General features: G+C 41.6%; 1 protein-coding gene across 1 annotated transcript in view; it reads left to right on the top strand.

Annotated features, from left to right (window-relative positions):
• Positions 1–13298, top strand: part of epha6 (eph receptor A6) — a 182396-nt gene that overhangs the window by 135908 nt on the left and 33190 nt on the right. Inside the window, exons 6-7 of the mRNA XM_084361638.1 lie at positions 10677–10801; positions 11229–11391. Coding sequence (XP_084217764.1) covers positions 10677–10801; positions 11229–11391 — 288 coding nt within the window. The remainder of the gene's footprint in view (positions 1–10676; positions 10802–11228; positions 11392–13298) is intronic.

Raw genomic sequence — 13298 nt, forward strand, 5'->3', positions numbered from 1 at the left:
CAGTAGAAGTTGCGGGTGAAACAGGGACTGCATTAGTCTCCAACGCATTTACTGTCACCTTGTGCATTATGAGTGCTTTTAAGGTGCATGCTGTCTTCTATATACAGGCAAACCTTCATGACCCGTTCACACAGCATTGTATCAACCCTACAGGCTATTTTAACTCCAGGGTGGTTGACTTTGACAGCAGGGTTGTGTATAGATGGCCCTGCTTGAAATGAGCTCTATAGGAAAGAGCGTATTGCCACTCTGCCTGCTGTGTGTTCTGCTGCAGTGAGCCTGCTCTGGGTGCTATAGGAGGGTCGACTGCTATTTATACTGTACCTCCACTGCAGTGGCACTCCTCTCCCTCTGCACCCCTGTTCAGAGAGGAGAGGAGACGAGAGGAGATTTTTTGAAGCTACAAAAAGTTTTTATTCTGTTCTGATGTGCGGTGCTAACCCTGGTTATGTGTAACAAGTCCAAGTATTTTCTTTCTCGCCACAGCTTTAGTTCCTGTATGTGTATGAACCCACAGGAACAGCGTTTAGATCATGCAAAATTAAATGTGTCCACTGAAGGCCATTATCATAATGAATTAAAATCATCACTGTCATTGCCATCACCATCATCTGTGAAATGTGAACTGAATGTTTTAGTAGACTTATTTGAAGTCAAAGGCGAGGCATGTGGTATGTTTTAGGGCTAGAAAAATCAATTCGGAAATAATTTCAACCAACATTTTTATGCAGAAATATGTTTTCGGGTTTTCCAAAGGCAGCTGTGACCTCACACAAACACATTTAGTCAATTTCTCAACAATTAATATGATAACTGCAACAGAATTTCACACACACGTCTAATAGGGGATAAAATGATGAAGTGATGACCTTTCCAAAAGGTCAACGGTCAACTTCGCTGTGACATTAAAATGTTCTGTCCATGTCTGCAATTTGACTGTTGTGCGGAGGCAGACAGCTGCAAGGCTGTAATTCCAGTTCCATTACGTTTCTGTAAGACCGTTGCAATTTTAGAGAGCAAACAGACTTACTGGGACCACATTTTTTCAGCATTACTGATGGACATGCGTTGTGTGAGATAGACAGAGCGTATAAGGAACATTAAGGCCTGTTTCATTTTTGCTGTGTGGTTCTATCTCTTGTACAATAACATGTTAAACAAGCTCAATCATATTAGATGAAAAGGTCAAAATACAAAACTAATTAAAAATTGTGGATAACCAGACATGGATAGACATAATTACCATCTTATCATATATCATATTCTTCAATTTTAACTTCCATTATAAGTAAGGCAACCCAGTCACCAGGATAAAATGTTGGCATTAAATCTTCTGCAAATCACGGTCATATCACGTTCACGTTACATGTTTATGACCTGGCCTGTCATACCGGTAGGTGGAGGGGACGGTGGAGGAGTTACAGGCGGGATGGCTGCCAAGCCAGTGACAGCAGTTTGAGACTGTTTTTCAACATTTGTAGGTGTGACACCATTGGATATTTTTAAGGAGACCTCGGGACAATTTCCAGCTATGTTAGTGATGACCAAGAAAATATATTTTTGATGAGAAGAACTCCATATTTTATCCTTTATAAATGTCAGAAAAAGTGTTATATCTGACTACACTTGACTGGTGAGAATGACACCTCTTCTTCTAGGTTTTCATTCTCAGACAAGTGAGAACATTATGCGCATCGACATCTGTGTCTGCCCACATCTGTGTCACTTTCCAAAACTGAATGCTTGGTTTCAGCCATAATGAAGCTTTTAAGTAGCAGCATGAGAAGCGGACAGGGTGTTAAGGACAGGGACCGGCAGGGAAATCAACTGTCAGCGGCCAGATACTTCCGTTCTTTTCATTAATTACTTTTGGGGGAAAAGGAGGTGGAGGCCAAATGAGTATTGATCGTGGTGGGCAAGTATAGGGCCGGTTTCACTGGCCTTTCCCACACGTCATTGCTTCTCCACATCCCCATTAAGTGGGAACAAGAGGGATCGGTGGCAAGCTGGGACCCTATTAAAGACGGGACCTCAAGAGTGTCAGACAGGCTAGCTAGCACACAATCCTCCTCTACGAGACAGCAGACAACACTTCTTCTTTTCACTTTGTCTGTCTTTTAAAAAGAAGACAAAGGCTTAAATGTTATAGACTGTTTGCAAGTCAAAGTCCATCCAAAGTCAGACTTTGTCTCACTGGGTTCCTTTGACTTGGATCTCTTTTATTCTGTTTTTTGGTAGTTACCCAACTCCTATTTTCTCCACTCTCCTACCACAACTCAAAGCAACAGAAAAAAAGCCAGAAATAACTCACAGAAAGGTCTCTTTCCTTTTCTCTTTTCCTCTCTGCCTCTCCGATCCTCGCTTTTGTTGCGTGACTGATGATTTTAATTACCTCTTAACTCCCTGTACTCAGCAGATACACATGATAAATGGTGCAGGTGACTGTTGTAGCCACCATCTGGATGGGGCAAAGGAGTCTAAGTAGCTTTTCTCCACTGTCATACTCAAGACAGCCACCACAGCAGGGGGGGATTGCAGGTGTACCAAGGGAGAACAAGAAACTGTCCCAGTTTAGATCCGGTTGACAGCTATTTAGTGTCACAGGGGTCACATCCATTTTTCCTTTCTGAGACTGCAGGCGGCAACAATACGCCTCGAGAAAAAAAAAAACACATAGCACCACAGTGGGGTGAGCGATTGCTGGAGATGATTGGCCGGCAAATGGCAGCACTTTATATGGAGATTGTAGAGAAGGAGATGGAGGTTGGAATGTAAAACTACTGTAGGTACACAGTCGAATGGGTTCAAAAGCAGGCATTATGTATCTATGCACAGGTGCTATGCAATGACAGGTATCATCTTTGAAGAAGCTTCCAAAAGTTCTCCGAGCGAACATGCTGCGAAAGTTTAATCTTTGCAGAAACAGATGAAGGAAAACGATATGTGACAGACCAAAATCACTCCCCAATTTATACCAATAGCAGTAGTTGTATTAATTTCAGACACTTTATTATGTTGGGAGTATTTTGGTTCGGTTGGAATAGACCTTTTCTTTATTGCTGTCCTGGAGCTCCTATATAATTTGAGATAAGTCCCATGCTTGGGTGCTGCTGTGCTAAAAGGGGACATGCAAGCACAGTAATTATCTTTCAGCAATCCAACATGGTGGAAGAAGTTGTTTTTGGGCAACCATTTTAGCAATAATTACAAATTAAGTGGCTGCATGACACAGCCAATTATAGAGGCAGTAACATTTTATTTCAGTGTTGTTTCCCACGTTGTATCTCATTTGTAAAACAATGAGTTGAGGGTTTAGAGGGTGTAACTGTTTCTCTGCATTACTTTCATGCAGCTTCTCAGTTGGTTGCCTGGCAACCTCCAGGGAATTGTTCACCAAGGAGGCAGGTAACTTCCTGTAAAACCACAAGATGCCACATGTTAATAAGTGGGTTTTAGAGGAACTGTCAGTTGTTGTTTTTTTTCTCTGGACAGAGCCAGATAAGCTGTTTTCCTGTGCTCCCAGTCATTATGCTAAGCTATGCTAATTACCTCATGTCTCTAGCTTATGCAAAGACCATAGACAGTAAAAATAATGGACAGAGCTTCAGGGGTCTGAAAAGTGAAGCCAGTGTGGATTACACATTAAACTGCTCCAGCGGTTGCAAAAAGAAGTCCAATTGTATGAAAGCTTATGGGAAAATGACCCTACTTCTCACTTGATTTACAACCTCAGTGAAGACTTTCCTCATGAGTTTATGTTCTCTATCCCTAGTTTCAAGTCTGCTTCAATAATAATATATATATAATTAATCAAGAGTAAAATAGATGATAAAGCAGGACATGCTATAGGGCGTGACTACCTTGTGATTGACAAGCTGCTACCACGTCACCTTCTCAGGTTCTTAGTCACCCTTTTGACCAACGCAGTCCAGGTGTGAAAGAACTCGCTCTTGGCTCGGGCCATTTACGTCAGGAGCTGGTGGCGGGGTAATCGTGACCAAGGACCAACTAAAACCTGTGACCCCTGTTTAAAAAACAGCTTAAGCGTTGCGTAGCGTGTTCTGACTTATCCACGGGAGACTAAAAAAAAGGTTGAATCAACTCTGAACCAGCACTAGCACCAGCCCAGAACCAGCACTTCACCTTTTGTCAGAAATGGGCAGCGCCACCCTCTTGCCCAAATATGGTCCCTTCTGGCTTCAAAAAAACAAGATGGTGACTGCTGTAATGCCAAATTTGAGGCTTCAAAATGGAAGTCCACAAACCAATGGTTGCCAGAGGTATCAATCTTCTCTTCTAACTCTGAGCAAGAAAGCTAAAAATGTCAAACTGTTCCTTTTGCACCTTCACACTCCAACAAACAGACACATATTGAGATCTGATTCTCAGGTGGATAACACAGAGGTCAGCGCTAATGGGATAACAATTTCAATTACGCTGTGCTTGATTGAGCTGCGTAGATCAGTCACTTATTTAAGCTGGATACCAACTCTCTTTAATCGTGGGTCTCTGTGGTTTGGTCTGTGTGTTAACACTTGGAGTTCATTGAAGAGAGCAGATGACCCACAGTGTAATGGGAATAACCTCCAGCATTAATGAAGGGTAATGATGATAGTCCCCAAAGCAGACCCCATGTCACTTCAGTTTTGTCCCGCTGTTTGTAAAAGCGGCACAAAAAAAAAAACACAGTTACGCTCACGCACAAATGTTTACCCGCAGATTCGACAAATATGACATTGCTCCAACTGATTACTTGAGGTCCCAGTGTGGTACATTGGAGACAACTTCAATTTATTCATTCATTCCCTGAAGCAGCTACGAAGTGCTTTTGAAGCACGCCATGTACTTGTCAATCGCTGGCAGTGCTTGGAATTGAGTCGAATGGTATTGAATTGAACTAATTTAAATCAAATCCGGGTGAATCAAGAATTTGCATGTTTGTACAGCGTGTGTGCAAGTGTGTGTGTTTGTTCCCTCGAATCTTTTGCTTCTATTCACCCATGAAGATGCCTGCTGAAAGACCAATTTGGGTCGGCCGCAGGACAAACACAACCAGACACCTGGAAAAGAGACGGACGTGTCAATATGACAGTTGTAAACAAGAGCACCTATATTGTGTGTGTGTGTTTCTCTCTCACTCCGTCTCTCTATCGGCAGTGAATCAGTGGTGTTAGGACATCGTTTAAGCTCTCGCACAGCATCAATACTGGCTCTATTGATTTTTTCAAACAGTTAATGGAAGCCTTTAGGGCAGGAAAGCTAATTAAAATCATATGCAGGTCAAGCTCATTTAAAGACTCCCCATTAGTTTATGTTGAGCCTAACCACGCTTGACTGGAAAATCCATCCATTGGGCATCGTAATTGACTGGTGTTTCTAATGGCTTTCCAATGCTGCTGCATCTCAGAGAAAGAGAGCAAGTTTCCTCTGGCAGATTTCATGCTGAATCTCTAATAACCCAAACACAGAATCATTAACGACGGTTGCTGTGTCCTGTGTCCTCGAAGTGTCTTGCTAATGCCTGGAGACAGCGATGTGTTTCATATTCCACCCTTGAGAAATAAACAATATGCACTCGCTGAGCACACAGAGGCAGACTCAAAAAACAATGTAGTGTCTAGTGTGCTTCAACTTCAATCAAGTCAACTAAAGTGTTGTCCAAGTGGAATAAGTGCGATGTCTGAATTCAGATCTGCTTTTAGATGGGACCACATGATATCTATGCTTCAATGTAGAAGCTTGAGTTGAAAGTATTTGCTCGGTATCAGCCCGGTCTCAAGTGTGTAACAGACCCGTAGATCCACTCGAGGACAGTGTGTGAGTGTGGCGGTTTGCCTTAAACCTAACCAGAGCATGAGCACAGCGCTGTCACAAGATAAGAATGAAAATTAAACTTGTAAATGTAAAGTTTGAACATGTCCATGCTTTGCAGAAACGTACATTGCCGACATTTTTGTTTGTTATTGCTATCTCGTCCACAGGATGAGACCGTTGTTTTAATGGGTAGGCGAGGCCAAACCCGACAGTGGGTCTGTTATTAACAGGATTTGCAAGAAACCAGGTTCCATGTAGATGGTTTCCACTGTAGCATATGGTCTAACAATCTATATTTACACTCAGTTCAGTTTTTAGGGCTTCTCATCCTCAAACTTTAATTATATAAATGTCTATCTATTTAATGTACAGTATATTCAACACTAATTCTAGTCTTGAAAGCCCATCACAATCTATCTTTAAAAGGATCCTCATTAGCTTCCACTGAGTAGCTGCTTGTAATTATAGAGTCTGTTTAACTACAAGAAATAAAATAATAGAATCAACCACTATTGGTGGGACAGGAACATGCAATATAAGCCAAACATAAAGATAGAAAATTAAGGAAATAACTTAATAACAACAGAGCTTATTATAGAGACAAAAACAAACAAAACAAAAATATATCACGAAGTGTAGCACGAAAAAAAATGGCACTAAAACAGCGACAACACAATAACATCTATATTTCTTAATTTTTTACAACTAGATTCCTATCAAACAATCTTGTAAAACAACCCAGAACGTGTCTAGACCACATCCGACTACATTCACAGAGTGCAGCAACTTCAAAACCAGCCAGAGGTGAAATTATGGCTCAATTCGAGTAACTGTGGCTTCTGTATGATCGCTTTTACTCGTGGTGAAGAATCTCAGTGTTGTGTCGGGATGAGTTCTGTCTTGACATTTAAGCCGAGCTGCCACATTTCTACTGGCTATTATTTATTGCCAGCCAGACAGTGGTCCTGCCTCTCCAGCAAACATTGTTTTTTTACACGTCGGCTCTCGACTGTTTGTGTGTGCACACGTCTTGTGTGCATGTTCTTCCTGCAAACTGTGTTCCCTTGTCTGTTTGCACAACCCGTGTGAGTGTGCATTTTGCAGTGCCTTGCGGTGGGAGGCTGATTCGAATCTGTGAGTCAGAGGGAGATTGTATTTAGGCTGTGTTTATTGTTCCCTATCAGGGGCCAATATGCTAACAGCATATGCCAACCATCTTGCTGTGTCTTAGTTTGATGCCTCCACTGCATGACTCTAGCCGCAAACCACACAGCCCTGCCGCCACCGTTGTACCCAGCTGGCATTAGCAGCGCAGGAAACCCTGCAACGTCGCAGCTTCAACAGAGTGGTTCATTAGACAGAGTTAGATCAGATAAAATCCCCCTGAGATGAATTTTCTCTGCCACTGAGGACTGACGGAGCAGAGGATATGAGCGCGCTCAGAGTAAAATGCTCATATGAGAGGTTATGTGTAATAATAACACCTAATAAGATGTCAGTTGGCTTATTGTGTTGCTAGAAAAAAAAGAGGGTTTATTTTCTCCTCCAGTTGCTCCATATTCTCTGTTTAAGAGAAAAACATGCACACACACACACACGCTCAGACTCCCCAACATATACATGTATGTGTACACACACCATGCCCTTTGAGCTCGCTGATTATGCTAATATTTTCACTCACGCATGATATTGTGTTGTTCTATTTCTGCTAACATTTCAGGCAACCTACCAAATTTTAAATGGCTATTAAGTTTGAGGTTATTAAGGAGAAGCCAAGCATTAAAATGAATTTGGAGGAAAAGTGACTCTATACTAGATGCTGCACAAAACACCTGAACCCTCCAGCACCTCCACCTTTCAGGGTCACCGAGATGTGATCCAGTCAAAACTATTGAGTTGCTGGCCGCTTGATTAACTGCATGTATTAGCCAGTTGTAATCATGAGTTGGGCACTTGAATAATGGTCAACGTGTGTGAAGTATTTCTACAATCTGAGCGATGGTGCTCTTTTGCAAATGCACATAACATTTTCCCTAACAAATCAGGAGTTAATTCATTTTTCATGAATGGTTAACTCATATCAATGAGTTATTTGACCACTAAAATCACTCAAATATTTCTTTTTTGCATTTGTTTCTAATGTAATACTGGTTGGATCATTGAGAAATGTCAATGAATTTCCCAATGTCTTTATGTCTGGTACTGTACATGTATGTCCCCCTTTTGCTATATTGCTAGCATGCACTCGAGCTGACATAGACTCCACAAGTTTGTGATAAACCTAATCGGTCATGTTGTCCCGGCATGATTTGAGATGCTTCTTGTGATGTTGCAGAACACTTGGCTTTCTCAGTCTTCAGGTGCCCCCCATAAATGTTCAAGGGGGTTGAGGTCAGGTGACTGTGGAGGAAAGGTCAGGTTTTGTACAAACTTGTGGAGTCCATGCCAGTCAGTATCTCTAGAAATCAGTATATTCAAAGTCTCCTGAGGGGAAAATTCTACATACAGTAATAAATCCGATGCATCATACAGTATGATGATTTTCTCTATTCATTTCTCTAATTCACGTCACATGACATTCAGATCCACCGTCACTTTCAAAGTTCAAAGCTGTACATATTTCATGATATTTTGGCACATGTAAGTATAAGTATGTATTTAAACAGCTTCATCAACAGATTAAAATGTGCAGTACTTCTCTTCCTCCTTGCTTCATGGTTGGCCTTGCTTGCAGGATAATGGGTTGTGGCTCCATACTGCAGTCCTCTTTATTTTCATTATGACATTAGTTGTACCTTCTGTTCAGTGGGAACAGGAGGTACAACTGATGTCAAAATGTTCTGTGACCTGACATTGTCAGAACTACAGAGGTAATGCAGAGGTAACTCTGTAGTTTTTGTAGGAGAGCCTTATAAAAAAACAACAACACTATATTCCCTTTCGTCTGTTAAAGAGGACCATCATAGATTCATAGAAGGTGCATCGAAGGCGGATAGATGGACGGATGGATGGATGGATGGTTGGCAATTGGAAAAAACGACGACGTCCCATATTGCAATGAATGTCTGCATCCTAAGTAGATTCTCTGGAAGTCTGCGAAAGGTCTGCTTTAGGCCCCTCGTGGACTGAATGATTTGTGGATTTGGACAGCCCACAAAGCCAGCGAGTCTGCAAGAATGGTGAAGTTAAGACTTTTGGATGGAGCTATTCATCTAGACTAGAAAAGTTATAGGTTCTGGGTTATAGCTATACTTAAATCTCCATGTCTCACATTCCCTTCCAGCCAAGTCTGGACTCCTTTTTGAGTTCCTGCTCCCTGTTATACTGATAATTAATTTCTTCCATCTCTGAGTGAGCGGGGGGGGATTTGGTAATGCGCTGGAGGGACTTTAAAAAAAGGACATTTAAAAAACTATGTGTAAGGGTATGAAGACATAAAGCCAACAACAGATGGAGAGCGAATGGACAAAAAGAAGCAGGTGGTGAAGAAAAGGAGAAGCAAGTAAGAGAGGGATGAAAAGGACAGAGCTGTTCACTTTCAGCTCCAGCTGTCAGATAAGTAGCAGTAGGTCTCCGGCTAACAAGCTCAAACCCCTACATCCCTCGTCTTATCTGGCCTCCAAACCCTAACCCCCAAGACTCTGCTCCACAACCCCCAAACCCTACACCCCCCATCCCTGATCCCCCATGCTTCCCCTGAACCCAAAGCTTCCCCCAGCCACAGACAGAATAAGGACTATATGCAGCTTCTCCAGACTTAATACTGTAGAATAATTGAAAAAAATAGTGTCAGTGTCATCATTTCACTTTGAATACACATGAGAAAAGCGGGCCCACATTTTATATCCGCATAATGAGTCAGCTCTGTAACATTAGATGTTATAATATATAATAATGACTCTCAGGGCACTTACATTTGCTGACCTCTCTTGGGAGCTCAGCACAATTATTTACCCAGCAGAAATTCATAGAGCAAAGCTAATGTAATTCTGTCGAAGAGAAGAAGATGTAGCTTCCTCTACTTATTTTCAATTAAAACAAGATCATCGTACAGGCGAAGGGAAAAGCTGCGAGGATTTGATTTTATTTTTTTTCAGCGTCGAGTCACTGAAACGCCTGTACGATCATCTTGTTTAGGCTAAAGCGTATTTTAAACTATCGGCGATAGTGTGAGCACGGGGTGTGTTACTGCTAACATGGTAGACAGGTGTTAACCTAGTGTGTGTGTGCGAGCGTTTGTGTGTGTGTGTGTGTGTGTGGATTTCTTGTACACATTCTTGTCACATTCATATCTATGTACATCAATGTATTTATGGCCAGTACTTATACTTGTGTTTCTCCTCATGTATCTCCAGAACTAGATAACAGTTTTTCCAAAGCTTTGATCTGGAATGCAATTTAACATAAAATTCAGCTGAATAAATCTTGTAAACAATATATATGGCTGATTAAATTCAAGTACATCTAAGAAAGCGTTTTCAGTGACCTTGTTACAGAGCTGTAACAAGCACACATTTCAAAACAATCACAGTTTTTTCAGGTGAATGGAGGTATAAAGTCTTTACCATATAAAATATGTAGTTATTATTTTGTCCTCTCAAGTGTCTGTTGAAAAGAAGTTAGAAGGGCAGGATGATTAGAGAGGAATCTTGCGTTGATGAACAGTGAATCTTCAGTTATCTTTTGAATTTAAGTCTGTTTTGCAGCTCGGTGCTGTTTTTATCTGTAATGCTTCGACCCTTTTTTTAATTTTACTCACTTTATTCATCAGGATACTCACCAGGATGGCCGGACTCATTAAATTCTTACGACTCCACTAATGACGGTGAAGCTGATGTCTGTTTGTTTTGTGTTCAAACCAGGTCCGTCTCTAATTGGGGCTCTGAAGAAGGACTGGGCCTCTCCGAACAGCATTGCTCTCTCTTGGCAGCAACCGGAACAGACAACACTCCCCATCCTCGACTACGAGATCAAATATTATGAGAAGGTACAGTTCTTTCGGCCCGTGTCCAGGTCCACTCTAAAATTTGTAGGGCAGACCCATAATTTGGCTCAAAAATCAACAGATATTTCCAGATTCTTATTTTTAAAGAAAATCTTCATGGCCCTTAACATCTTGGCAGCGCAGTACAGTCCACTGATTAACCAGTCACATACAACACTGTTAACCTGGGATTATATCCAGCTAAAACGTCCGCAATGATGAAGGGAAGAGGTGCATGACAAATTAAACCCATCTTCAGTAGAGATTGGAGTAATTACACGCATATTGTGAGTGTAAATCGAGAGTAGATGCAGCACAAATTTGCACAGTCCAGTGGGTAAATCTGGCCGTCAGCGACTAGATAACTTTTGGTGTGTACCATTTCTGTATCGCTGAGATTATTTTGATCATCTTCTACTCTCCCCCACAGGAACATGAGCAGTTGAGCTACTCGTCGACACGCACCAAAGCTCCCAGTGTGATCATCTCAGGTCTCAAACCAGCGACCTGGTACGTCTTCAGTGTACGCACCCGCTCGCCAGCTGGATACAGCTCCTACTCCCATAAATATGAATACGAAACCACTGGAGACTGTAAGTACCCGAAACCATCTGCAGCACTTGTTTCTGTGGACGGATACATCTGTCTCTCAGCCAGTTCAGACCCCTTATTACCGTGCTGTCCATCAGTTTGCACCTGGCATTAACACGTTTCGATATGCAGCTCGAGTGACCGCTCGTGATTGGATCTCAAATGCGTCCTCACTGCATTCACACCTGTGCTTGGAGCTGTCCCCTTGTGACGATATCACTCAGGACGGATGGTAAAAGCAGGTCTGAACAATGTTAATTTGTGTATTTTTTCTGCTGATGACAGTCTTGTCACAGCAAAATGAAAAGATAAAGAAAGTGTGTTGCTACTGTACATCTAACCCCTGCAAACGACTGGGGTCAAGATCATAATTGGCATTAGGTTTATATAAGACTAAAGGCTGAAAGTGCAGTTTTTCTGAATATGAAGCATGTAAAGTAATGGCAGCAAAGAAAACATCTCACTTTTGGTACCTGTTTGTGATGAGACTGCTGAAAGGGGTCATAAATGAGTCCACTTTACATGAAAAGACTTCTAGCAGACTCAGAATCCATGTATTAGTTCATGCGCTGTATCAAGGCCAGTGAAGACTTTTATTCCCTTTGCATAAAATAATTAATTTTGTCATTTAGCCTGAGATCGTTAAAAAAAAAATGAGTTAAAATCTTAATGTAGAAAATGTCCCAAACACATTCACAATGCATGTGTTTTATGTTTGAGTGTTTCTCATCTTCACGACAGTAAAGTCACATACAGAGGCTGCTTGCCTCATGCTGCAGTTCAGGGTCAGCTGAAGTTCACATAGCCTGGAGCAGCACTCAGGACCACCTGCACCAAGGGGCGCAACAGCAGATGATAAGGTTGAATGTGAGCCCACCGACAGGAGAATCCATAGCAGGATTCAACGTGCAACTTTTGATACAATCCTGGAAACTGAGTCACGCAGTCACAAGCACTACAACATCACATTTACATATAAAGACATGCAACATTATAGATATTACAACAGATCATTTTCCAACCATCAACCACACTTTAGTCCTTTTTTGATTTCTGAATGTGTCGTTAGGACCTAGGAGAGGTTAAACTATGAACTAGTCTGATAATAGAGTTAAAGTTTACATAACAATATTTGATATTTGACTGCTCAACAGTCACTTTCACAGTTCCTATGCTTGCTTGCACTGTTTACTTCTGGATTGGATTTTCTCGAAATGTAGTTGAGAATTGCAATGTTGAAAAAGACTGAAATATTTTTGATTTTTAACAAACATGGGAAAATAACAGCATCCTCTGTCTATGTTTTTGCATCTTACTCTTTTTTTGTTACATTCCCAGTTATTTCTAAATTTAAAAAAACAAATTTTGTCCCATTATTGTTATTTCGTATATGTTTCAGTCCATTTAGTCAACTACATTTTCCCTGTAAACCTTTTACATACATTGAGTATGACGTGCAACCCCATCCTGTCAAATCACAAGCAGTACCTACCCCATGGTCCTGTTTTGCACGTGGGTGATCCGCCCGTCACTTGCAGTGGCAACTGAAAAAATTGAATACAATCAACAAGGGAGCCTGATAATACCGCCTTGATGTTCGGTGTATTTTCAATGTTTTTTTTTTATGTGTCTGAGCAGTAGCTTTATTGCAAGTCTACTCGTCGAATACAAAGGTCCAGCTGCCCTTTTATGTTGGGTCAGGTATTGTTGAGGGGTGATTTGGCTTCACAGTGGTCCTCTCCCTTCCAAAGCTGCAGAGCTTTGCTTTATCTGCGGATCAGACGGTGCTTGGCCGGGCCTTTGTACCGGCTGGCCTTTTATCTGAAAGAGAAAGCAGATTTGGACCCTGTCGCTCTCTCCCTCCCTGTCAGTCTGTCTTTCCGCCTGTCAGTCACTGTCTCATGCGCTC

Source organism: Pagrus pagrus (genome assembly GCF_965226575.1).
Source record: "Pagrus pagrus genome assembly, chromosome: 9".
Taxonomy (NCBI): domain Eukaryota; kingdom Metazoa; phylum Chordata; class Actinopteri; order Spariformes; family Sparidae; genus Pagrus; species Pagrus pagrus.